At 45.3% G+C, this 26,562-nt stretch overlaps 1 protein-coding gene across 1 annotated transcript; it reads right to left on the reverse strand.

Moving 5' to 3' along the window:
* Positions 1–107: 107 nt before the first annotated feature.
* On the reverse strand, positions 108–26,543 carry LOC119152503 (minichromosome maintenance complex component 3 associated protein). Its single transcript, XM_037397891.1, is given in 34 exon segments — positions 108–1,673; positions 2,172–2,322; positions 2,963–3,163; positions 4,158–4,287; positions 4,966–5,223; positions 5,372–5,762; positions 7,095–7,192; positions 7,549–7,807; positions 8,276–8,429; positions 8,873–9,007; positions 9,700–9,768; positions 10,056–10,117; positions 10,119–10,179; positions 10,181–10,252; positions 11,662–11,814; positions 12,326–12,439; positions 13,011–13,142; positions 14,111–14,136; positions 14,138–14,164; positions 14,166–14,210; positions 15,200–15,390; positions 16,132–16,376; positions 17,521–17,557; positions 17,560–17,680; positions 18,237–18,399; positions 19,068–19,336; positions 19,557–19,754; positions 19,912–19,982; positions 19,985–20,050; positions 20,949–21,145; positions 22,251–22,398; positions 24,659–24,737; positions 25,385–25,608; positions 25,706–26,543. Coding segments are annotated over 34 exon segments (5,529 nt in total). The 5' UTR covers positions 26,529–26,543; the 3' UTR covers positions 108–1,514.
* Between the last annotated feature and the right edge of the window lie 19 nt (positions 26,544–26,562).

Genomic DNA, 26,562 nt, shown 5'->3' on the forward strand with positions numbered 1-26,562 from the left:
ACAGTCTGGCAAATTTGGTTATTTTACACTGGACAACCCAGCACTTTAACAGTGTGCCACTTTGAGCGCCCCACGGCCAGAGCTTTCCCATAGCAACGAGGCACCAGTACGTTTCAAGCCACTACAAATTTATTAGGTACAAAACACATTTACAGCAGACAGTGTGAACCAACATCCCGAAACATTTCTGGGTTTTCACAGCTGAATTCCAGGTAAACTGAGAATATCAACAGCAGCACTGCGGTAAAGCACGGCCGAGAGCATCACACAGGCTTCGCTCTGCATGCAACCAGTGAACCTCAACGCAGCTCAGCCCAACAAAACTGTATGCAGTACAAACAGGCTCAAAGTATAATTTCTTCAGTTTAAATTTATTTCAACGTCATATTACGCTACTACTGCTATCCTAGATTTAAAAGAAATGATACAAATTCTATTAAAAAAACCAACTATAAAATTACTTTTTTGGAAGGCAGCTGGCCAGTTTGGACTACTGAAAATTTCAAATGAAATTAGAAGCAAGTCAAACAACTGGTCTCTGGCAGGCAAGATAACCAGTGTTTACTTCCAAAGCTACACTACTTCGCATTTCCCAGGCAGAAATTTCTGTCTGAGAAAAATCTGCTGATATTGTAATAAAGAAAATAAAATTACTTGTACAGGAGTACTGCAGACATGGAAGTACATCTTCATTCTAGTTACTGGAGATCAATATCAAACTAAAACCAAAGGTCTTCAACCTCCAAAGCCACAGCTTTTTAAACACTGGAAAATACAGGTTATCTGCTCTTCCAAAAAAAAGAAAATAATTTCTCCATAGCTGTTTACTGAAGAAAGTGTCCTGCTTTACAACACAATTAATCTGTAGAACAAGCAACTCATCTGGTTTTAACTTGGGCCAGCAGTATAAAAATCTTTCTGGATTTGCACTGAGCATCATTAAGTACAAAATATGGCCAAGTGCTGCACCGACTCAATGACAGTGCTGACTCCTGGGCAACAAAAAAGCAATTTCAAACCACAGTGCTAGGCAGCTTCTGCATGAAGCAAGCAAGCACAGAGCAGGGACAACATCTTGGGGACCGTGTCTATGGAGAGCAATTGCTCTGGTGTTCCCAGGGGCCCCCCGCCACCCTAAAGTATTCTCCTGGTGAAGCTACGTTTACCCATGATGACAGCTGGCAGAAAGAAAAAAAAAATCACCACTAAGTGTCGATTTAAGGCCTTCCAAGAAAAGCATTTGACCCGTCTCCTTGCCCGTGAAGCAGAAAAGGAGGGAGTCGCAGAGCGGGCAAAGCCCACCAGTGAGCCAGAGGGACACAGCGAGCCACCGACACACTGTCTCTGCGCAAGGCAGCCATGCGAGAAGGGCCCAGGCCCCACATCTGCTCCGTGTTCTTCTCGCAGGAGGATGTCTGCTTTTTCTGCAACGTGCCCCAGGAGCTCGTCTGTTCAATCACCAGACTGGATTTCTTTACCAAGTCTCTTGGTCTGCACACGTATCTCAGCTCTGCTCAAATATCCACCATGTCCACCAGAGCAGACAGGTGGAGCTCCGAGGCAACTTCACCTTCCCTGTTCGCTCTGAGGAGCTGTTGCAAGTGTTTCAGTCTGTCTGACAGCGTGGGGCTCAGCTCCTCCACCGAAAGCTTGGATGCCTCTTCATTCCCAGCCTGGGCAGAAGGAAAAAAAACAAACAACCAAAAAACGAGATGAGACTGAGAAAGAAGCATTACCCAGTACCAACAAGGCACTTCTCAGCTCACCAGCTGTTCCCCCACTTTTGAGGAGAACCACGGAGGTCAGCACCCTCCCAACCCCTGAGGAGGTAAGGCAGAAACAGCATGTTCCTCTATTTCTGTCCCCAGCTTTCCCACAACTGGGGGAAGCTGACCCACACAGTGATTCCATAAAGTGCAGCACCACAAGGGATACAGTTATGGCTGCCAGCAGCAGAAAGCATTAACGCTGTGCAGAACTCTTACTCCAGATCTGCAGAAAGCATTCCTCCTCCCTTGGAGGATAACTTGGAAGTTATTTCCAAGGCGCAGTTTTCCAATTCTTTACTTCCCAGGTCTATTCCACACGGCACACCAGGGTAATTCCCACTAAAGGTTTGGCACCTGCACTCCGTAGAGCCATAGCAAATTCTCAGTACCATCCTTTCTTACCTCTTGAGCAGATGACACGGGACTCTTCATCAATGGACAGGTGACAGTTGGGGTGGACACCAGAGACTGGGGGAGGTAGAGAGGAAGACCCAAGAAATCACCAAGGGGCTCAATGTCCTCAGCTAGACATCGGTGCAACTGTTCTTCAAACCTTGACAGAAAGAACAAGAGCATGGGTCAGATTGCAGGATGTTCTTGTAACCAGTGAGTTAACCAAGGGGTTTGGGTTCAGAAGTGACTGAACATCAGATCCTGCTTGCAGACATTTCCAATACGGGCTGACATAACCCACTGCTATGACAAAAATCCATCACAGAAGGTTGTGGTACAGAAAAGGAGCCACACAGACTGAAGGCGCCCACCTGATGGGGAAGGCAGAAGAGACAAGAAACCCTTGAGCCAACCTCAAAAGCTTTAGCTCTTCAGCTTTGGGATCTGCATTGCTACAGGCAAACTGACATCCCAAAGTGGACTTCATAGACATTTGTGATACTGCAGGACAGACTACTGTACACACAGTACTGCTTTAGTTTTGGTGGCCTGATTGACCACAGACAGCTTCTAACCATTCCTCCAAGCTCCAAGTATTTCTACCATCCTGGACTGTTACTGTGATGCAAGTAGGTGCTAGCAGGGAACTGCACTGCACTGATGAGATTAGATTAAACTAGAGATAGCCTAGGTTGTTTCCTCGCACTGTTGGACTTCAGCTTCCCATTACGTACAACTTAGAAATCGTTTGCAACCCTGGGCCAGGGCCGCAAGGAAAGGATGCTGCTCTGGGAACTTACCTCCTGCTTTCTATTTTCTCCAGTTGCAGCTGTGCCAGCAGACGCTCTGGGAGAAGCTCCTGAGCTGAGGCTGTGAATTCACCTGCACTGGGAATGCTCTTCTCTTGACTCGACAGCATGTTCACCCCAGAACTATATCCATCTGGCATCATGGAGATGCTATATGGTTTCTTAAAAGAGTTGGGAGATTTTACCCTTGACCTGAGGGATGGGGGGGGGGGGGGGAAGACAGACAAAACCAAACCAGAAATTAGTGTGTGTTGGTTTTCCTCTACTAGCTTGAAGTCTGGAAATAGCAGGGAGTGAGAACTGACTATTAGGAGACATCCCGTGTACCAGGGTCCAACATACCACCACCCATGTGCGGGAGTTGCAAGGAACTGATCTGAACAGGGGGCTGGGATGCGCCCCACAGGAAGGTATCTACCCCCACACCTCCTGCGACACAGCAGAGCAGCAGCTAAGCTTCCAAGAGTGAAGAGAGACTGGCTTCGCTCTGAAGGAAGACAGGGCAACAAGCTACACTCTTGAGATCTCAAATACTTCCAGGCCACACAGCTCTGAGGCACCCTCAACTTCTAGCACCTTCTCTTAGCAGTGGGACTTTCTTGATGTCTTCCCTCAAGCTGAGGACAAATCCTCCTTTTGAACTCAAAATGCTGCAAAATTTAACATGTAATTACCATGCAAATCATCTAATATGTAATTCATCTGTCAGGTCCAGGCTGCAACTGAAGGTGAATGTAAGGGAGGGGGCACTACTAAATAAAGGGCACGCTCGTGATTTATTCCTATGCTCTTCCCCAGCCTCACACTTTCTCCTCCATGCTTTGCGTACTTGGTACAAGTCTAGTTCCAAAGCCTCAGCAGTGGTTTCTTCAGCAGAAGTTAGTTTCTCCACTTAGAACACTTTAAGCACTCCCCAAGCAATCCATTTATTTGAGAGCTGAGTAACCCTGCAGAAAATAAAGTCTACTTACTACACTGTTTCAGCACATCCTTGTACATCATTTCAAGGAGATGTACAGAAGCACAGTCTGGGAGGATGCCACATGCTGGTTTTCAGCATCATGATGGCAATATATATTTCATAGTAGTGGCCCTGAGCAACCTCCTTGGAGTTCACCAACCAACTCCGACGGCACAAGGGACAGCTGAACGCTACTCCCACAGGGAGTGCCAGCCGCCGCCTCACCTCTCGTGGCCTTGCCGGATCTCCTCCTGCGTGCGCAGCCTGGCTTGTTCCCACGAAAAAGGGAGAGTGAAGTTCTTTAAATGCTCCTTGAAGAAGTACACGCGAATCTGACCATCTTCACTTACTGCTTCTGTGAATAAACCCAAACCCAACGCTTATCATTAGAACAGGTTTTCCCCTTCAGAAGAACAGCTCATTATTGAAAAGCCAAACTGGGGACAAATCATGTGTTCACTTTCAGGTAGCTTAAAGTTGTAACCTGCATGTAAAAATGAGTCTTCCTAAGCTGACTTACTGTTCAACAGATACAAAACTACTGGGAAAGACTGTAAAATGCTGCTTTATCTTAATTTTAAAAATTCTAGTGCATCCAGGTTCAGTGTTCAGTGGGTTAAGTAGTCATTTCATTAAAAGAGGCTCCCTATAGTTAATCCGAACAGGACACCAAAAATGCACCCACACACTTGGATTCTGTTTGCTTCTGATTTCAAGACAAACGTCATTAATCCGTGGAAGTGCTCATTAACAGTGGCAGCCTGCCATCTCAGCTGACCTGAGCTTACATGGTCCAGAAGGACCAATTCTTTGCCTTCGGCTGAATGTAAACCCTCTCCTACTGGGAAAGGAGGGCTGAAAGACTCTTGACTACACAGAGACCAAATTTTGAATCACAAGCTCAAGTCAAGTCATAATCAAACACAGCAAGACCGTAGCTCCTTCTCTGCCATGCATAAAAGGTACCGCTGTCAAGATATTAAACACAGTTACACAAGAAATATCGTCCATGTTGTAGAAGGACATGCAATACCTGGAGCAATAGGCAGTTTGGGTGGTTTCCAGTCTCTCAGTTTATGATCAATGCAGACTGCCAAGATATCATCCCAAGGGATCTCATCGACAGAAGGTCCATCTCCATCAAAGTTCCCAGATGTTTTGTTTTTCCACTTCTGGTAAACTTTGCTCAGCAGATTCTCCACTTGCGACTGGATCAGCGGCTGAGTGTGGGAAGAACTAGCAATCTGAGACACATACTGAAAAATCATGCAGCAAACAGGACGCCAAGGAGCTATGGAAAAAAATCCAACAAAATAAATTGCAAAGATCTGTGACAGAGCCAAACCACCCACCTTACAAGGTGGGTAGCTCAACAAGGCACAGGCACGTCTGAAAGAATAGCATGCCCTCGAGAGGATGCTGCAGTGTGAAGTACATACCACCTAATGGAGGCAGATCTAGGTAAGGGATCTGGAAGGACAGCACAGCCTTCTTCAGCCAGGCCAGGTGATCGGGCATGTTCCACTGCAGGTGGGGTAATAGTTTGTTACCCCCAGGCTCTGAAAACTCAGTAACGGGCCAAGACAAGTCACAAAGGTGCTCGGAGGATGCCACATCTGAAAGAAACTGCAACACACTGTTGTACAGCTCTATGATGACCCCAGGCTCCTGAGACGGCAGGCCAGCTAAACGTCTCTCCTTCCAGTCATGGTAGAAGCGCTTGCCAAATTCACCGTCAATCCCATCCTCAACGTACTCCCGAAGGGTCTGACTGCAGAGCTCAAGGGAGTCTGGGTACTGGGAAACCAGCCAGCCCACAGCCGCGGAGATCTACGACACACAAAACACGTGTGGTTGGCAACTGCTCCACAGTGATCAGGACACAAAGGATTCAGTCCTGCAACCCTAAGTGTGATATCACCTATTCAAGACACTATGCAGTAAGATACAAAAGGAATCAACTATCATCATCCCAGTACTTGCAACAAGTAATTCCCCGACTAGGCTGTTACAATCTAAATTCACACCCAGCAGGCTCAGGAAAAGACAGAAAGAGACTGTTCACACCAGGTGCAGTCTGTGAGAGGAACTCCCTGTTGCAGAACACCGGGGATGCTGAAAACTTATCTGGGAGGAATTGGACAGATTCACAGAAATAAGCCCAGGGTGACTCAATCCAGAGAAGCAACGCCTGATCCTGCAGTCCTTGAACTGCAAAGAGATGCAAGTTGTCAGGGTTTGTGGGGGAGCATCACTCCGGGCCTGTCTTGTTCTCACCTTCTTTCTTAGGCACCTTCTTCAGACACCTTCAGAACGGAATACAGGGCTGGAGCTGCTTTTGGTCTGAGTCACCTTGGCTGCTCTTGGCCACTACCCTCACTCACCTCTCCAAACCTCCCCACTGTGACTCACACACAAAAACCTATTTTAGACTTGTAAGTATCATGGGGTTTTGAGTCGTCTCCAGGCCACTGTTGCCAAGCACACAGCAAACTGAAGGACAAGGGGAAAAGCTGGTGTCTGGAGGCTGTCAGGGAGAAACCCATACAATCCCTCTTCACGTATGTGAGAGGACAGAGGCATCCCTCAGTCCCATCCATCAAGACGGAATAATACTGGCTGATCTCACAGCACCCAGAAGATACACAAAAAAAAAGGTGCTTCGCATTTCAGAACTGGAAGCTTAAGGGCACAAAGGCTTACCCACCACTAGCACTCATCTGTTAGGCAGCAACTGTACCCCTGCTAGTCAGGGCAGACAGGACAGACAAGAACGGATTTACATAATCATTACACAGATAAAACCATCTTTCATGTAGCAAATGCCACTGACCTCTAGTCAGTTAAAATAGAATAGTCACGAATAATGGAAAAGCAGCAGTAACACTGCATTTCAGGATAGTTCTGGCTGATGTTGAAATCACTGTTAACAAGTGAGTGTCTGACTCCAGCAAATTCAGATGCGTGGAAAAAAAATGGCAAGAGGCTTTTTGAACAAAAAATAGTTTACAGAAGCTTCCAAGAGGAAAAACATCCCATTACACAAGACTCAGTTGCAATTTAAGCTATGAAGAACATAATAATTCCTTATTAAGGCGTTAGTAATCGAGAGATTAATGATAAACTAGTCAAGTATCTCTTCACGTGAGTTGCCATCCTTACCCTTCCGGTGCCTTGTAAGTCATTGATAGAACTCGGGAGCTCAACAATGGTGTAGTCTGAAATAAGCTGGGCTGAAATCAAGTCCTGCAGCATCAAACCTTAAAAATAAGAAAACCCACCATATTCACAGAGAAAAAGCACACCTACTCTGACCACATTTCTGTGCATACATTCACAGCATTGCTTCCCTCCTCCAGCCTTGCCCACAGACTCTCAGAATCAAATACTCTGCGCAAAGAAAAGCTCAATGCCAAGAGAAAGTGCATCTCCTTCCATACTGATCATTCTTAAGGCCTCAGGATTTCTAGCAAAGCTTTTAGAAGTACTATACTTCACAGTCTCTCCCTTTAGAAGATAAGGTATTTGAGAGACTGCGCTAGCTGCAACAGTTCTACTTGGGGCCAAGCCCTAAACATTTACATAGTTATTTCAAGACAAAGAAATAATTACATACCTTCTTCTACTTCTTTCTCTATGGCCTCCTCTTCCTGACCAGGGACTAGAACTACCAAAGGAACTATCGGGTGGAAAGGTTTGGCCTGAAGCAACTGTTTCAACTGCAGCAAAGCTGAAAGCCAATAAACATCATCTTCTACAACATCTTCACTCCTAACTCGAGGGGGCAGGAGAAGAATGAGACCGCTGGTTCCAAGCAAGTCTTTTTGCATCTCAGCCATATCAAGCTCAGAGTCGGAGAGTGCACGGTGTGCCACCTATACAAAGTAACAAAGATGACAACAGTAATGTACCTAAAGCCTAACAAAGCTATTTTCATACTGAAATCTGTAGTTCACTATTGTTAGCATTCAGCTTTGCCATTCATTACCAAGAGCTCTACAAATTCTAAGACAATGAACTGTTAGACAGACACTGATGTGTCCAATAGATGCAAGCCAGCACAACAGTGCACCTGAGCACCTGATTTGGCATCAGGAATTGATTAAGATTGAGGTTTTAAACTATTGCACTGTATTTAAGCACGTATTTACTCAGGTGATTGGAAAACAAGGAAAAAAAAATCCATCTTTTTTCAGACCTTCTCAACAATCCCATCTTTCCCAGTATCATCTCCTTCCATCTGACAGGACACAGTGTGAAAAGCTGCTGCATAACATCCACTGGAAAAGAGCACACCCTGCCCTTCTGGCCTGTTAGGTTATCATGATATTGTTCTCACCTACCTTTATACACACACTGACTTTAATGCTTCTGCTCCCTTGCATGCCAGGAGAATTAAATAATGTCAGTGTTTGAATTCTGTCTTCTGTATGTAAAGCAGTTTTCTTCCAGCTTTTGTCTCCCATAAACTTGGCTTTTACCCAATCCACCAGTACCCTAGCAAACAAGAAAGAGCGGGTTTCTGAGGTTTTTGTTTTTAAAAAATGGCATTTTGGGGTTTTAGCACCAACACCTCTGTGACACCACAATTATCATAAACTCAACCTTCACCTTGCTTGGATTTTGCTAAATAGCTATTAAATGTCCTGAAACTATCCATGCCGCTACGTATCTCAAGGTTTTTTCGCTTTCAGTATGAGCAAAAGGAATGCAGTGAACAGTGTCAGGAGAAGATACGGACCACTGCAATAATTCTATTCACAGCTATATTCTTTAGTGCACCTTGGAGAAAAAACAACCCAAACAAATCAACCACAAACTGGAAGTTTGATATGGTACAGGGGAAAAAAACCCCACCATATCAAGGACTGTATACTACTACTCTCCTATTTGACTGCCCTGTTTGAGAAGTGGACCCAGGAATCAACTCTTTCACTTACCTGTTGGGATCATCCTCTGCATATTCGTCATCATTTGGCAAAACCAATAGCACCTTCCAAAAAACCTGTTCTTGTTGGACTGGAATATGTTCAGTGATTAATGAGACAAGATCCAGGGGAGTCCAAGCTAAATCACTTAAAGAGAAACAGAAGCTGGTGAAAAGACCCTGCTTAGTGCTCATTCCTACCTGGGGAACGTGTTGGGTTTGGTTTTGTTTTTTTTTTTTTTTTTTGCTTTGAACAAGTTACAATACTGCGTATTTCAATCAGTCCAAAATCAGAGCTAATTCTTTAGATTTGTTGCCTATTTCACCACAGACCAGACGCTTTCAAGAACTGCAGCTGCTAAGTCTGTCACATGAGCCTTACTTTGGGGATTGTGGGACCATATATGTACTGCTTCACTTCCACACTGTTTCAATACCCTGCCTCCAATAAACACACAGGCCACTAGAATGCACAACAAGCCATGAGAAGGCAGATCACCTCTTGCAATTTAAATGTCTAGATCAATCCTTTCACGTCACAAGCCAGGCCAGTAACAGCTCATTTACTCCTCTCCCCCTATACCCCATCCCACCCTGGTACAAAAACCCACTGTAATGTCCATCAGATCCTTAAAGTTACGCCCATGGCAATAGGATTAGATGGCCTAAAACTTCCATGAATTTATCTTCCAGTTTCCCTTACCTTGAAAATACTCCCAGCAGCAAGGCTGAAGTAGACACCCGAGTATAATTTGTTATTCCTTACTCACATTTTTGAGATCTCTGGCATTTCTGTTACAGTTTGCTTAGAAAGAAAACAAGAATCAAACACCAACATACCTTAACAACTGCTGGTAGAAATGCTGAACTTTAATTTCATGTACTGTTTTGTTTCTCAGCCAATTCAACCTGGGAACAAGAGAATCTTGGTTGTAATTTTTGGTATAGAACAGGTACTTTAACCAAATTTAGGAAACACTAAGACTTCAGAAGTACTGCAGACACTTTAGAAAGTTGCTGTAATAGCAGGATTTATTTGAATTTTCAGTCTTTGCTGTGGCTTTTGTGCAAAAAGGGTTTTTTTGGGGGTATTTAAGAACAGTTTTGCAAAACCATTAACATCCACAGTGGAAGAGGACTACTTTGTAACTTACCTTCCAAAAACTAACCAGATTGCTAACTAGAAGTATCCTTACCTAGTGCAAGAGATTCCCAGCTTTCCTCCGTTACCCAAGTTTACAATTCTCTTGCACAAGTTCCTCCATGGCTATAGGCACCTCTGCACTGGGGGACAGTGCTTTCAGTTTATTTTTGGATCTGTGCAACAGGGAGCTGCTGAAACGCCCTCATTTGATGTTTCAACTTTGTTCGAGCTGCCACTGCCTCCCTCCACCTTTGGAAGACAAGAGATAAATAAATTGTTCTGCAAACCAAACAGGTTTTGTTTTTTCATCTTGCCCATCAGACTGGACTGGGCTCTCACCCCCCCACCCCCCCCCCCCCCAAGTCAGCCCATCCAGGGGACAGGGTGAGGTGGTGCAGCGGGCTTAGCTGTATTTCTGCATGCAGCCGCAAAGTCAGAGCTCAAACAGAGCGTGCACAGAATGAGACCTGCCAGCTGTACAGAAGCAGCATCCGAAAGTGGCAGCCTCGGGCCCCATTCAAAAAAAAAGCAACAAAAACAAAAGGCAGCAGCCTTCTGCTTAGTAAGCTGCACTTGCTCTCAGTGGCCAAACTGGTCACAGGAGGGAAACAGGGACTGCTGTTCTTCCATCTCACCCCTTCCTCAGCTGTCTCAGCTGTGCTCCCCTGGCAAAAGTTCAAGCATAGCTTCCCTTCCCCATTTCCAGCGTGTTTATTCCTAGCCCATATAGCATTTTACAAAGATTCATTGCAAAGCTTCTCTGGTATCTCAAGACTTGCTGAAAACACATTTGCAACTCTGCTGCAATAAGAAAGGTATGCCTCTTTCTCTCTTGAAGGAACATTTAAAAAACCAACAAGAAGCAAACATATAATAAAGTCTTTATCATTAGATATTTGCATTTTTTCTACGATCAAATGATTCAAAATGGGTGGCACTCAGCAGAATTATAACAAAAAAGCCAATTCATGAATTAAGAAAGTCTTCTATTGCACTTCCTCAGGTATTTTCAGGGCTTTATAAAAATATTCATGCATCATCCCATTTTCTTGACGGCCACACGTACACTTGTTTTACACATCCTTAGGCTCCTCCTTAATCTTCCCTGTTGCACTGAAGGGTATTTATACAGGCCGTGAAGAGACACATGAGCTCAATTTTAGGATAGAAAGAGCTCTGCAAGGAAATACGCTCCACAGAGAAGAGACTAGCCTGCTGCTTCCTCTTCAGCGGCGAGAAATACCACCTGAAACGCACCTTGACCTGGCTGCACTGGGACAGCACAGCACCGCAATGAATCTCTGCCTTGGAACACCACAACAGCCACTAAACACTTAGCACACAGCCAGAAAATCAAGTGTCCAACAGAAGAATACAAGGAGATATCATTACAAGTTTCTAGATAGAATGAAGCTGAAGTCTCCTACCAAACTCTCAATACCTGACTCCAACGAGGTGTGCTCCTCACCCCACATACAGCTGAGTAACTCAGAGGCTGGTAATAAAACTCTAAGTCTACACTTAAGGTGGAGACAAGACAAGCCAGCAAAAACTGTCTCAAAAAGAATGCAACCAGACAGCTGATAGTTCAAACTCTACTAACCACTACCCGCCAATGCTCCCAAGAAAAGCAGCTGTATCACAGGGTGGCAACTCACCGTTGCAAGTACTTGCAGAAACACTGGAGCTCCTGAAGGGTTTCCTTGGCAATCTGGAAAATCTCATCCTCCAGAAAGAGGTCCATGACATGACCACAAACTTCTTCCGAACACCGGGCAATACGGGCTTGCCGGTCTCTTTCTAAGGCACACCTAGTTCCAAGTGAAACAAACCAAGACCCCTAGTGAGGTGGAGACTGCAGCAAGTGCCAACAGAATTAGCTGAGATGCGAACAGGGAAGACGATCTCGTTTAGCAGAGGGGAGGAATTTTCCACACTTCTGCTCTATGGCCCTTCTAAATAAGGCCTGTAATCAATTAGAAGTCATTCAAGTTTCATGCTGATCACGGGCTTCCAGAAAAGGGTCTACAAGAGAGCCCACAGCTAGAGCTGTAAGGGAGTCAGAAGAAAATTAAGCATACAGAGCAGCCTTGTCCTAGACAAAGCCTCTCTTCCCTCCACCCTGGAGGCCCACTACTGCCCAACACAGTATGACTGCAAATTGGCAGCCTGCTGTACAAGCAAGCACACTTTCCCTCTCAAGTAATTTACTGAAGATGACCTCAGAGAAGGCCAAGCAAGAAGCCCACCACTTCCTGACAAACTCTTATCCTTAGGAAAGCATCCTACAGCAAATTATAGCACACAGCACGTTGTACGTACTTTAATTCATTGGTTGAAGCTTCTTGAACGCTTTCCTTTATTACTTCTCCATTAACTCCATTACCCACAAACTGGCTCAACTGTTTTATTAGCTGTTTCTCTTCTTGCTTTTGCCTGGAGGGACAGAGAAAGATTACACAATGAACAGATTTACACTAGCAAACCTGCCACTTAGTTAAACAAGTGCTACACACAGTGTCAGACAGTTCACCTAAAATTGAGTTCCCACTGTCTGGTTTCTCTCTCTCTCTCTCTAAAGATAAAAAGCTTTGCATGGAGTCGGGCTTCCCTCAAAAATACAGCTAACAGTGGGGTTATTGTACTCTTACCCCAAGTAACTTACCCCAAACAGCTTACTCGGAAGGAAAAGTTCCTGCATACAGCAGGGCCAGGACGCGCCTCCCTCTCTGGAAGCTCTGGGTGCAGTTAAGTTCCCAAATTCCCACCCACTATTTCACAGTGGCTCTGTAAGGTCAAAATACTAACTAGCAGATCACCTGAGAACGCAGAAGGGACAGCCTATCTGCAAGACCCCAGGACAGTTCAAGGCGAGACAAAGTGAGTGCTGTCAGCATGGCAGAGACACACAGGGCCTGAGCATACATGCAAGGGCACCAGCTGTCATTACCGTTGCCTTAGGAGTGTATACAGCCCACCCTGCCCCGCAGCAAAAGCAGCAACTCACCTCTCTTCCTCCACTCTGCGCTGTTCCTCTTTGACACGCTCCCTTTCCGCAACAAGCACGCTTCCTGCCACTTGTCTGAGGATCTCCTCCATCACTTCAGTCACGAGTTCCTCCACAGTGGCCTCCGAGGTGCTGTGCAGAAACAGCAATTCTCTTTTCAAAGCCACCAAATTTTCATTTAATGCCCTACGTCTGTGCTTTCCTCAAGCACACCCTTGCTCCATTGTGGTGGGCTGACTCTAGCCATCAGGTGAGCACTCACACCGCTACCGGCTCACTCCCCTCCCCGCATCGGGACAGGGGAGAAAATGGAAGAATAAAAGCAAGAAACTCATGGATAGACATGAATACAACTGTAATAGGCGAAGGGAAAACCCACACCCACCCCACCACAAGCAACGCAAAGGCAGTCTGTACCATCTCCCAAAGGCAGACGACATGCCCAGACAGTCTCCACTCAATGGCTACCCTGTAAGCCAGAAACCTCCACCTTCTTTCCTCTCACCCAGTTTATTCTGACCGTGACACCCCATGGTACCGGACTTCAGTCAAGTCTGGGTCTGCTGTCACAGCTGTGTCCCCCACAGCCTGTGGCACAGCCCAGCCTACTCACAGGGATGCAGAATGAGAAACAAGGTAGGCCTTGACCCTGCGCTCTTCAGCTATAACCAAAACTTGGTGCATTAACCACACTGCTTTGGTCACACACCCACATCTACGACTCTAGCAACCGCCTGGAGACGAAGCATTACTTGAAACAGAGAAGTATCCAGATTTGGATTTACTCCTCTTGTCCTGGCCCCCCTGCCCCTTCAGGCACCTTCCTTTCCACAACATAGGTTTCTTGTGGCAGTAGTGTGAGTGTCGTGCAAGGCAAGGTTTACAGAGGTTTGCAGTTACCCTTCCATTAGGTTAGCTGGTAACAGAGAGGTGGCAGACATCTGGAGGAAGGTTGTCTTTTCTCTCAACTGTATCAGTAAGACTATATCCACTATAGACCTTGCCTTGCTTAGTAGTTTTTTGGTCTTCACACATGGTGTCACTACAGCAAATTGCAGCTATGACAGACTCCAGGAGTGCCAGCAATAAATGCTCTTTACCAGATGGCAGCAGTCAAGTAAGCACTCTGCTCTGCCGACTTCTCTGCACTTTCTCCTTGAGGACATCATTCCACAAGCCCATCCACCACTCGGCAATGTCCTACAACACAGCAGAGGAAAGCAGCTGACAGCAAGATGCAGTCCTGCTCAGGATGGGCCTGGGCACGCACTGAATTAGGAGCAAGGCTTTTCAGCCTCGTTATCTGACTGAAATTGGCAACATCTCTGTATTTCTACCTACAGGACTAAGCTAACTTAAACACAACAGCCTGGAAATTTTAAGACTATCTAAAAGGTTAGTAACAGCCCAGAAAACAAAGCAGCTTCTGTATTAAATATGGGCAAGTTAGCAAACACTCACCTAAGCAAAGTGACTTTTGAGAGGCAATTCCTATCCTCTTACTCAAGAGTTTCTCTCATTCTAGCAGATACAATTCCAAATGACAGGTCTAATTTTCACTGAAATGTAGCCATTGTTTAGGTAGAATTGGCAGCTGCACTTTACAAAGCCATGAGACACTCCGAGATGGGTTCAGCAGTACGTATCTAAACGTGGGTGGGTGAGAGAGAAAGGGGAACTGCACAGATACACAGGGTACACATTCAAGGCCCAACATTAATAGTCATATATCCACAAGAAGAAACCTTCTTGTGTCTCATTTGAAATACATGCCATTAAGGAACAGCTCAATAACATTACCATACCATGATGTACGATAATATTCACTAAAGCAAAGTATTACCTACTAAGTCAAAGATCATAACTTTCTACCATCACTTTCTGACTCTCTCCTCAGAGGTTCTCAAATAAATGCTAAACAGTCAGGGCTGTCCATCTTATGAAGGAGTCTGAATGAGCACTGACATTTCAAATTTGCATGTGAAGTCACTGAAAACTTCCTCTTTTCAAAACAGTGCAAGGAAACAATTTTTCAAAGTATCCAAAGCACTGAAACAGGGATTGTCTCCTTTTGACTCTACGGAACACATGCAGATTCTGGAAAAATAAAACAACCTAAGAACTCAGTTACCTTTCATTATATTTCAGATCTTTCCCAAAAACTTTAAGTTTTATTTAAATTTCCTTACTGTGTCTGTGTAGACAGGCTGAGGCTTTGAAGAGAGAGGCTCAGGTTGTCCAGCAGGTTGGGAGATGGCCTGCGCAGGAGGCAGCACTGGCACAAGCTGACGGGGTAACAGCGAGGGCAGAAGATGTGCTGGCGGCTGGACTCTTACTGCTGTGGCATCTAAATCCACACCTTTGCTTTCTGCTCTTCCTTCTTGGAGGGATGAGGGGGAAGAGAAATTAAGGAAACCATGTCAGTCACAAATAGCAGCATAACTATTCTTATCTTCAAAAGCTGACAAGTCTGATGAGATCTCATCAGGTCATAAAACAAGTCCAGAACAGAAGCTGGCTGTCTTACGGTTAAAAATATATAATCATATCATAGAAGCTAATCTGTATTTATTAGTATTTTATAAAAAATACTAAAAAAATCCATTGCATGTTGCCTCCAATACCAAGTACATGCATTTCCAATAAAACAACTGTTTTAAGTTAAGTACACCTAACACCTACACACACCTCTTGAATAAACGCAAGATATCTGTACTTTCAACTATGCCAAAAAAGCATATGTTCAGCTAACTTGAAAAACACCACAATTACACACACAGTGGGAACAGTTGCAATACAAAATCTGCAAACTGAAAAGGGAAGTTGGTTGCCTGAAATAGCCAAATATCTAGTTATTTCACCTACGTTGGCAAAATTGCGCTCATGTCTCTTAGTGCATTTCCTGTATTGGAAAAAGTATTTTATTAATCAGGTTGCTTTTTAGTATTTATAGATACGTAAGTACATTTAAATCAAAACATGCTTTTATTACATCAAATTTCCATGCAATTTCAATCCGTATGAGCCAAGAACAGTTTCTGCTTTGTAAAATAAAACTACTCACAGAGCTGACCCAGCAGCATGTTCCTGAGCAGTATCTAGAAAGCACGTTTGCTCTTACCTGTTGCTTCCACACTGGGTTTTTGGCTACTACTAGCTTGATCCACAGAGGTGCTTCCACCAGTATACTTGTTCTGTCCGTTGAAGCTGGACACAGGCATGTGGTGAGGCACCGAGGGCAACGGCCCACCATTTACAACTTCCCCAACAGAGACAGATAGCTTCTGGCTGACAAACATTGATTTACGTGGTTTGGGTAATCCATCTGGCTCCAAGAAAGCTGAACGATTCAGCTCCACGTAAGCACTGGGGAAAAATAAAAACCAGGAGTACATCCTCAAAGCTCCAGTAACCTATAGGTTTTCAGTTTGAAAGCTTAGCGGGACAAAGTGACACAGGCACAGGGCACCCACGGTTGCTCCCTATAGTTCGGATATCCATCTTTGGCTGGAACCAGAAAAGGGAAGGCAGAGATCACTGTCCTCGCTGCTATACCTCCCAGGACGGAGTACAAGCTACTAACATTTCTGGGCACCTTTGTGGACTATTCTGTCTCTTTTTCCTTTTAACCTTTATCCACTGAGCATATTATCCGTGCACGTTTTACCTAGACTACACCCCACGTGACTGCTGCCAGGGCTATTTACAGAAGTCATTTTAAAAGCTGCAATCTTCTTCCAATCTTGGCACCTGTAGTCTCTCTGATGTATTACTTCAAAGCAGAAAGTTACCAGGAAATAAAGCACTCTTTATACATATATATCTATCTAGTGCTCCACATTTTTTTGCCTTCTCCAGTCTCTTGAGATTGCAAATCTGTATGAGCACATCTTACAATGTATGTATTTCCATGGCAGACACTCTTACCTGCAGACCATTGGCTTTGAACATCCTCTAAACTGGTCTGCACTGTTCAGCTTCATCCTGCCCTACACGCGTCACCATAATGCTAGTTTCCTGAGAAGCAGAACTGTAACCTCGTTTCCTATGGAGCTGCAATTTACTACAATTCAACTGCAAGATAAGAACCTAAAACATTTTTTTTTTTTTTCTACTGAGTTATCTACAACATTTCTTCACAGGGAGGAAGACTCTGGAGTCCAGTGGACACCAAGCTCAATATGCAGCCTCTCCTTTGGGGGAAATGTTTCTACCATTTTCAAAAGCTATTGTGGGAAGTCACAGTAGTTACAGAGATATAAGCCCCATTTCTTGGTGGAAAGATGCAAAATTAAAGAACTTTTCATGATTACAGCAATAAAAATAGAACAGATAATTGAAATTTGCAACTATCACTGTCCTAGCGCTTTGCTTAGAGAGGCCAGCCCCTGTCTTTTCTTTTTCTGGCTGCAAACCACAGAAGCAGCCCATCCACATCAACACTTCACCTAACATCAGTCTAAGCCCACTAGGCATCTTAAGGCACAGACACCCCTTTTCCTGACACTACCCATCAGACACACTCAGGCCATAATAACTTATAAATCAGTTGCTTCCTCACAATCTTTGAACAGCAGCATGCGGACCAGGTGATCCAAGGGAAACACTGTACATCTCTGAGTGCTCACAGTGTAGGCAATATTGAGAGATTTGAGAGCATCTTTACGAATCTGGGGGACAGTAAGAGAAAAACCCCACATAACTACTAAGTTAAAGAACCCAAAATCTACTACGAAGCTGAAAATCATGTTTAAAAGAAATCAGTATTTTGCCATCAAATATCCACATAAGCAACTGTTTGAATTTAACTTTTCTTTTTTAAATTCTCTGCACTTGCTTTCTAGTTTCTGCTCCTCTTCAATGTTGCTCATTTTGAGCATATGCCTTTGCGATTCTTGTGCAGAAGGAAAAACTTGTAAGAACTTCTGAAAATGCAGGTTCATATTTTCTTTGCAGAAGTCTCAGATTTGCTTCTCTATTGTTTTCAGGGGAAATAATATGTATTTGTACACAGTTACAGGAAAAAAATGCTGAGAAGAGCATTTTAGTATTTGCCTTTTATATCACAGCAGAAAACTCTTGATAAAATTTTAAAGGCTTCTGAAGTGGCAAGAACAAGATTATTTTTAAGGCTAAATACCTACCAAGTTTTCTGCTAAGAAGATTTCCTCCCAAAAGTCCCAGCTGATTAACACTTTAAAAAATATCCATCTGCCTTTTTCTCACCTGGTTGAAATAACAGTGTAAGAGGCAGGCATTCAGATAGGAAGCTGCTTGCACTAACTTGAAAAACCTCACAAAGTTGTTGCTGTTTAAGGCAGCAAAAGCTTGAACCGCAAATCTAACTTCAGGAGAGTTTCTAACCTCTGGATGAAACTGCTGTACTTCTCTGTGGAGACAAAAGACAGAGACAAACCTTTTGCTTCGCTATTAACAATCCTAATTCAATAGCAACCCGCAACAAACCAGAATTAAAATTAGGAGCTTTAAGCAAAACATGCAACTCCTGTCCAAAACAAATGGCTGTGAATTAAATCTGCAGCATTATTTAACGATCATTAATCTTCTACTGATGTGTCCATAATCAGCATATTATTTAGGTACATCACTCCAACACCTAGGCAGAAAGGCAGTTAAAGAGATCAACCAGAAAAGCAAACTATGACTGATCACAAAACATTTTTTTCTTGGTCGTACTGCAGAAAAAGCAGTGAAGCTTGGACACAAATCCGGGAAGAGAAAAAAATTTTCCTTGACTGAGAATAGTGAAGACTTAACTTTCCCTTTTGTTTGTTTGGTTTTTTAAATACCTGCAGAAGCTCTAGTGAGTTATTCAAGGAAACAAAACAAAACTTTTTTTCTTAACAACACACACACACACTTTTTAAAATGACCTATTGAAACACTCAAGTGAAACCTTACTACAGTACACTTTCTTTGGCAAAAAAATATTGCAACTAAGTGCTTCACTTCCATTACAATTTGCCTGGACTTAATTCTAATCTCAATTTTTCCCAGAGGCAAAGAGAGAAAACAAGCGGTATCTGTTGTTCCCACCTGAGAATATCACCCTTGTTGAGATTCAGCAAGACATTGTAACCTCTGAACTCTGCTTCACTCTTGCAGTAAATCCCCTTGTTAGCCAGGTCCTGATACATCTCCTTCAAGCTCTGCAGGCATTTAGTCATGTTCTCATTGTTGATCTTGGCATCGAAGGAGGACATGGGCTCTTCACACAAGTGGTGAGCGCAATGGATGTGAAAGCGAGTGCACTTCTCAATCAGAGACACCATCAGTGGGTTGCAGAGATGTTGCTGGGTTATATCCTAACCAGAACGATAAAGAAAGTATTGCATGTATTTTTTTAAACTACAGTTGAAGAGCATAGTCATCTGGCACTACCTTTGAAAACTCTTTTCAGCTGTGCTTTGAGGCACTTCACAATTCAAAAACATTTGAATTACTATTGCTTTTTGCTTCACTTTTTACAGCATTATGTCATCTTTCATTTTCTATCATCAAACATCATCGCCCCCTGGTCCTTACCTTTCTTATTCCACGAGTCCTGTTCCAGACAAAGTCATACCATTCTCGGTAGTTTCCTTCTCCTTGATCCATAATGTTTGTCACTAAATAGTCCATGGTCATGCTCAGCACCTCAGAGGGTCTCAATTCATGGGGCAAAGGCTCCTCTTGATCTGCTGAGGACCTGCTATATTCCTTGATTGCTGCCGCGTGATCTACCTGCAAGGTGGAGAGAAAAGAATCAAAGTCTAAGGAGTATGTTCAACTTCTCAGGAGTATAGATGACTGATAGCAAACACCACCAACAGTTTCCTATTAGCACCAAGCAAACAGATGTCCCTGGAACAACAAACTCCTGCATACAGAGGGCTCATACCTTGTCAGATCCTAGAAGCGATTCAAAGATACTGAGCTGGTTTCTTGTCTCCCTCATGTAGCGCTCCTTTCAGGACACATGTCTGGGCAAGTGCCAACAACAGTTTTTGCTTTGCCAAGATCAGTCCTTTTTATTCGAGCTAGAAAAAAAATAATAAATTGAGCAAGCACTAAGCAGCTCTCATTGTTGTTTTCATGACATGCCAACACATCCCTGAGCATGTCAGATGCCTCAGCTGCGGTCTGCACGTTGGTTAATGGATGGATGTCAAGAAGTACATTGCTAGGGCAACAGTTCACAAAAAAGCTAGTGGGGAAAATGTCTCTAGAGATTCTCATCCTACAACTACCCAGAGCAAGGCTGTACCCACAACTTGGCATGGTCAGAAACACACAAGAACGCCCTACTCCGGGAACTGTCCCAGGGTTGCATCACTCCTTTGGGGAAGTTTCTCCTAATGTTCCACCTGGATATCAAGAGTTTTTCTGAAAAGAATGAAGCCTCTAAAAGATAGCCAATGTTTTGTATCCTAACAAAGCACCGGCAATTTCACAATTCCACATCAAGTGGATGAGAAATCCATTTGTTGATATTAAAAATAAGATCTTAAATTAAAAGTAGGGTCAGCTTTGAAATGGTAAAAACAGGATGGAAGGGTTTACAAACCAGCACCATGACACAAAGAGCCATTTCTTGAAATAATTACCAGCTGTGTAGTAGTTTAAATTTAGAGAAACACAATTAGGCTTTGGGTAGCTTTCTTCAAAGAGTGTGCAGGGATGGAAATCTCCCTACATCGCCTGTTTCACAGAAGATTAAAAGTCTAAATATACACATGCAATAAGTAACACAGATTTTTGTGTGTTCTACAAGAAATTAATGTATAGATGTTCAATCGAGATTGTTTTACAGGCTGCTTCATGTTAAACCCTCTTTTAAAAGCCATTTCCATAATATCACAACAGCTTTGCAACAAACGCCAAACACTTCTTTCTTTCCAGCAGAGAACAGATGTTACACTCCATTCATGTAACTACCTTGTCGCATGATTTTGTCCCTTTGGTCCAAAAGACGGTATCTTTCTTCAGATGTCTCGGCCACTAATCCTACCAGGTTACCAAGAGATGACAATGAAGCTCCCAAGGCCTCTGAGCTCTGCCCTTCAGAATTAGAATCAAACAAATCTGCTTCAAACTGCAGCGCCTTTCGAAGACCAGGCTTCTTTGCAGGAGAACTAAAAATAGAAGATTTTTTAAATCCTATAACACTATAATGCACACCCCAGCCTTAATCAGTTCACTGCTCTTTAGGGCATCAATATCTCTGTTTAGAATAATATTTTGTTCAAAAGGCAATGTATGAAATAAATGAAGTATGTACAGATGTACTAAGGTTGTTATGAGCTAACACTAGCACTGGGAGTTAATCTGGTTAAATACTCAGCACTGCCTTGCCAACACTGCCACACATTCTTGATTGTGGTGAAAGCCTCATCCTTTGTACAACAGGAACGGTATTACTAAATGTGTCCCAGAGTGGACAGAACCAGATGGCTGTGGCAGCATTTTTGCATCACTATGGCACAGCAGTCTGCATTTTAAGCCAGGAACTAGCCTGCTGTTTGGTGTGAAAAAACATGAATGCTTTCTATAGCGGCAAGAGATTATTAAAGGATTTTACAGGGCCAAGATACAAACATGCTTTTTAAATCAAGGAACATTCATTCCTTCACAATGTATTACTAATTTTATAATTGTATAACTATGCATACCAAATTACTTTTATCAAACCAGCCACATCATTAAGGTACCACAGAACCATGACAACCTTGCCACTCCAGAAACTGACACGAAAACAGGAGGATTCCTGTACAAAGACCATTCACTTGAAGTGAGACAAGGCAATAATCCAAACACCAGTTACTCTGAAAAGGGGACTCCTTCCACAGAGCTGTAATTGCCTACAAATGAAACTACTCGCTTCAGAAGCTCATTTAATCATGGCCACAGAACAGTGCCATTACTCTGCTTGGTCCCAGTTTGGCTCTGCACTGCTTCATTCCATTCCCTTATGCCTCACTATTGCAGGTGTTGTTACTCATGTTACGAACAAAACATTCAAAAGAAATATGCAGACCTAAGCAAAAGATCTTAACAAGCAGGTAGAATTATCTTTCTGACAAAGTCTTGAGATCTGTGACCTTGTAATTCAGACTAACCAGAAGAGACGAGGGAAGCACACTTCTCGGTAACAACAGGACTATTTGGCACAGACTGATAATCATTTTTCCCCAGGCACTCCATTTCCTGCCAGATGGACTCCCAGAGGAGCAGACGTACCTTTTACCAGGCATGACACCGCTCGCAGAAGATCTTATTAAAGGTTTTCGAAGAGGGGAATGCTGATAGTTTTGCTCCTCATTGTTCTGCCTTCCTTCATCTTCACCTGCTTTCTTCTCCTTGGATGAAAATTCTCTTTTTGCTGGACCTGACATGACATATGAACATGAAGCTAGGTACTTGCCAAATAGTTTAAGGAATAATTCTTCCCCCCCCGCCCCCTCCCATAGGGGTGGTGATAAGCAGTTTGGTTTTTAAAAAAACAAAATTATTAGAAAATAAGAGTCACAGTTTTGTACAAGTATGCAAAACTTTCAGGACAATTTCCACTAGAAGTTGTACCGAGTAAGGCTACCAATTGCTAGTCAGCTTCACTGTTCTATAAACAATAAGGACTTTCCAATAAAATATCACTTTGCAATAACTATAATTGGTCAGCAGATTGTCAGTAAATGAAGTCCAATCATCATGTGAACTTAATTTCTCTTAGGTCTGGGATATAACCCACAGATCCCGACTCTCTACAGCATATGAATTTCATTTCACCTATGTAAACCACAATTCCCAGTGCTCCTGCTGAAGCATTTTCATTATTTATTTCACATACTCAAGCTCAGACTGAGGTTGGCATGCTTTCTCAAGAGCTACATCTACACCATCCACGAAGGAAGAATTTCTTCTCCCAGGAACAGATTTTCAACCAACTGGATTTCTTAAATTCTCTCCGATTAGTTATTTTAGAATTCTGCCTTATACGTTTCTATAGACCCAACATCACAATAAAATGACAAAAGCAAACAGGCACCCCTAGAGCTGCTTCTTCAAGATGTTAATTCTCAGGAAGACAGCTCTACAGCTATTCATTTTCTGGAAGGCAGGTCTTTGGTTGGTCAAAGCTGTGGTGAACCATTCATTTGCTGACACCTGAAGTGCCTCCCCAGGCTAGGATCTCTGAGGTACACACGCAGCACTCAAAGCTAAAGAAAGGGAAGCACTTGACAATTCAAATATTCGCCTAGGGGATGAACAGCCAACCTTCACACCTCCTTTTGCTCTAATCCCAGGCAGGGTCTGGAATCGAGGTTTCCCATTTCTAATGTCAGTTCCCTATAGTTGCTCTCTTTTTGGTTCAAGTGGTGTGTGATTGTTTATACGCACAGAACAGCAACCTCAGCAACACAGATGCTCACTCCAGAGTACGCCTTAATTTGCAGGACATTTGCCCCACAAGCTGGAAGTCCACGCTCTGAAGTGGGCAGCAAGGCATTTGAAACTGGGTTTTCTTACATCCCCAAAGAACCTCCTACTTCTAGATAGAAGTGCTGTCCTGTAGGTGGGTTCGTTACCCGGGGCACAGACTCCGGGTCTTCGCGTGCTCAGACTCAACTTCTTTTGGGTCTGGGGAATTTCTCAAATCGGTGGTTGCTATTTCCCACTGCTGGAATTACGTTTTCCCTAGTTTTGCCGAGTTCATTACTTGTGGTGAGCCTCCTATAAGCTCACCTATCTTGTGGAGGTGCTTCCTTTGTTAAATTCCTTTTCTAAACCAAAGCATTTGCCAGCCCTTAGGAAAGCTTTTAGCAGGATATAAGAAGTGCTTATAACCTGAATTAACCCTTAACAACTCATTTGCTGCAACTGCCTTAGTCAAACTGTCAACAATACATTCAGTTCTATGTTCATATGAATACATTCATATGGTATCAGAAGCACAAAGTTAACATCACTGTATTCTTCATGTGGCTGCTTCTAAATTCTCTTGTAAAACTACACTGTCAAGTGTCTTTAGCTTTTTCCTACGGCTGAAATAGCATTTTGGCTCAGAGCAGGGAAAATGTTTTACGGAATTTAAGAAAGTAAGAGTGCGATTTCCAACTGTGATTCGCAGCTGCTCGCTTAAAACTTCCTCAGTACCAGAGGACAGTAATGCAGGTACTGGAAGTTTACACAGCTTACAAAAACAACTGGAGAACTTGACAGGAGAAAAATTCTCCAAGGACTAAGACACCCCTCCTGGCTCCCAGGGTTCCCTAACCACAGGCTGTTAAAGGCTGAGAAATTATCCTGGAAGCAATTACATGCTTTATCCTGTTCTTTTTTGCCTCCCCTGCATATTCATTATCAGCCTTTGCCGTACACAGAGTTAGCTGGGATGTCACATAAAATGCAAAACAACTACTTTTATGCTTCTGTAAAGAATAACCTCCAATGCTCCCAGCAGCTCTGTACGCCAGCCTGACTAGCAAAAGTCAAAGAGAACCATCATAGTTCTGGATCTGTGATGTTTCCACAAGACATAGAGACATGGAGATCATCTTTGTATCACTCTCAGCACATCAAGAAACAAGACCAGAGTGATGGCATGCCATTTACGTATCGCTCGGTAACATCTGGAAACACAGACTTACTTGTTTTTTTCTTTTGCCAAAATGTTACTATGTCTTTGTGCAATTCTTTTGCTTTTTTCCTGGCAAGAGCTGCAGAGGCCTGAAAAAAAAAGCAGAGTATGAAAACTTATTAGCATCACAACGTTGAAACGCGCAGTGCATTTTTTTGCCAGAAAACATTTACCAGTTTCCACAAAATTCTGGTTACTGTGCTTTAAGACCTACATGCAACCAGAAGGACTGGTTTCCACAAATATTGCTGCTTTTCTAAGAGCTACAGCAAGCATAGAGCACTTGAGCCTTAAAGGTGCGTTTTTAAGCACCACAGGGAACGCACCAGGCAGTCTCCGAACCGCAGCGCACCTCAGCACTGACATAACGGCAGCAACCCCAGCAAGCAGGGGTCACTCTGCAGGGGTGGCACCAGCTCACCTCCCCCTCGGCACTGCCAAGCCCGAGCAAGAACATAGCAGCGTACGTAACTCGGATGTGAGCAACATGAGACAAGAAGCAGGGACAACCCGTTTGGTGTTGGAGCTGGATGCCAAGAGGACAGGTAAAGCCAGGCTGGGTCGCCATGCCTGGGGCCCACGCTGAGGCCTGCACGCTGCCATCCCGGGCTGTATCGAGGCGCTGATGGCACAGTGCTGTCCCCCCAGGGCAAGGGATACACCACGCTACCAGAGAGAGGTGGCAGCTCTTAGGGGTCTAAACCCGCTCCCACGCCAAGCGCTCCTCGACACTCACATGATCAAAGAAGTGGAGAACGGCCATTTTTTTGTTGCGCCTGGTCATGATCCGTCGAACTTTCACGAACTGGCTGAAGTGCTTCTCCAGCACCGTCCTGTCGTTGATGTAATCGGGGATGTTCTTGCACTGGATGGCCGTCAGCTCGCCGGGTGACAGCCCCCCCAGCCCCTCCGTGCTGTCGCTGCCCCGAGTCCGGCGGGCGGGGGTCGCGGGGGCAGCCTCTGCGAGGAGAGGGAGGGAGAGAGGGAGGGAAACCGCCGCCTCAGAGCGCGGGCGACGGCGGGCGGCGGCGGGGCTCCGCGCCCGGCCCCAGCCTACCTTCCCGCGGGGGCTCCCGGGCCTCGGCCGCCGGCGGCTCCTCGCCCGCGCCCCGCTCGGTCTCGACGGCGTCCCCGCGGTCGCGGTGCCCGCCGCGGCCCTGGCTGCGCAGCATGTCCTCCAGCGTGCGGCCGAAGAGCGCACCACCGCGGGGGCGGCTCAGCAGCACGGCCCGCTTCTCCGGCGGCGCCGCCCGCCCGCCCAGCAGCGCCCGCCGCGGCGAGCGCTCCCGCTCCCGCTCCTCCTTCCGCTTCAGGCCCTTGGGCGCCGGCTCCCCCGCCTCCCCGAAGAGCGACCGCGGGCCCTTCTCCTCCGGCCGGCCCAGGGCGGCGGCGGGACGCGAGAAGGAGAAGGGCCCCCCCGCCGCCGCGCCCGCCGCCGCGCCCGCCGCCTCCGGGCCCGTCTCAGGCGCGAAGCCGAACGGCGGCGAGAAGGTGAAGGCGGCGGGGGCGGCCGGGCCCTTCTCCCCCTCGCCGCCCGCCAGCGGCTTGAAAGCGGCGGCGCTCTCGGGCGCCTTGAAGCGGAACTCGGGCGCCGCGAAGGCCCCGCCGCCGCCCGGCGCCTCGCCCGGCCCCGGGAAGCTGCCTAGGTTGGTGGGCGGCTTGAAGCTGAAGCCCGCGTTGCCCGCCGGGGCCCCGCCGCTGCCCGCCGCCGCGAAGGCCGGCGCTTGGCCTAGCCCGTAGGGCGGCCCGAAGGCGGCGGCGGGCCCGGGTGCGAAGGGCAGACCGGCGGCGGCACCGCCCTGCCCGAAGACGGCCGCCTGCCCGAAGCGCAGCGGCGGGGGGAAGGCGGGTGGCCCGCGGAACGGGCCCCCGGCGTTCATGGCGGCCGCCGCCTCTCCCCGGCGGGCGGGGTCT

Source organism: Falco rusticolus, chromosome 8 (assembly GCF_015220075.1).
Source record: "Falco rusticolus isolate bFalRus1 chromosome 8, bFalRus1.pri, whole genome shotgun sequence".
In the NCBI taxonomy this organism is placed as follows: domain Eukaryota; kingdom Metazoa; phylum Chordata; class Aves; order Falconiformes; family Falconidae; genus Falco; species Falco rusticolus.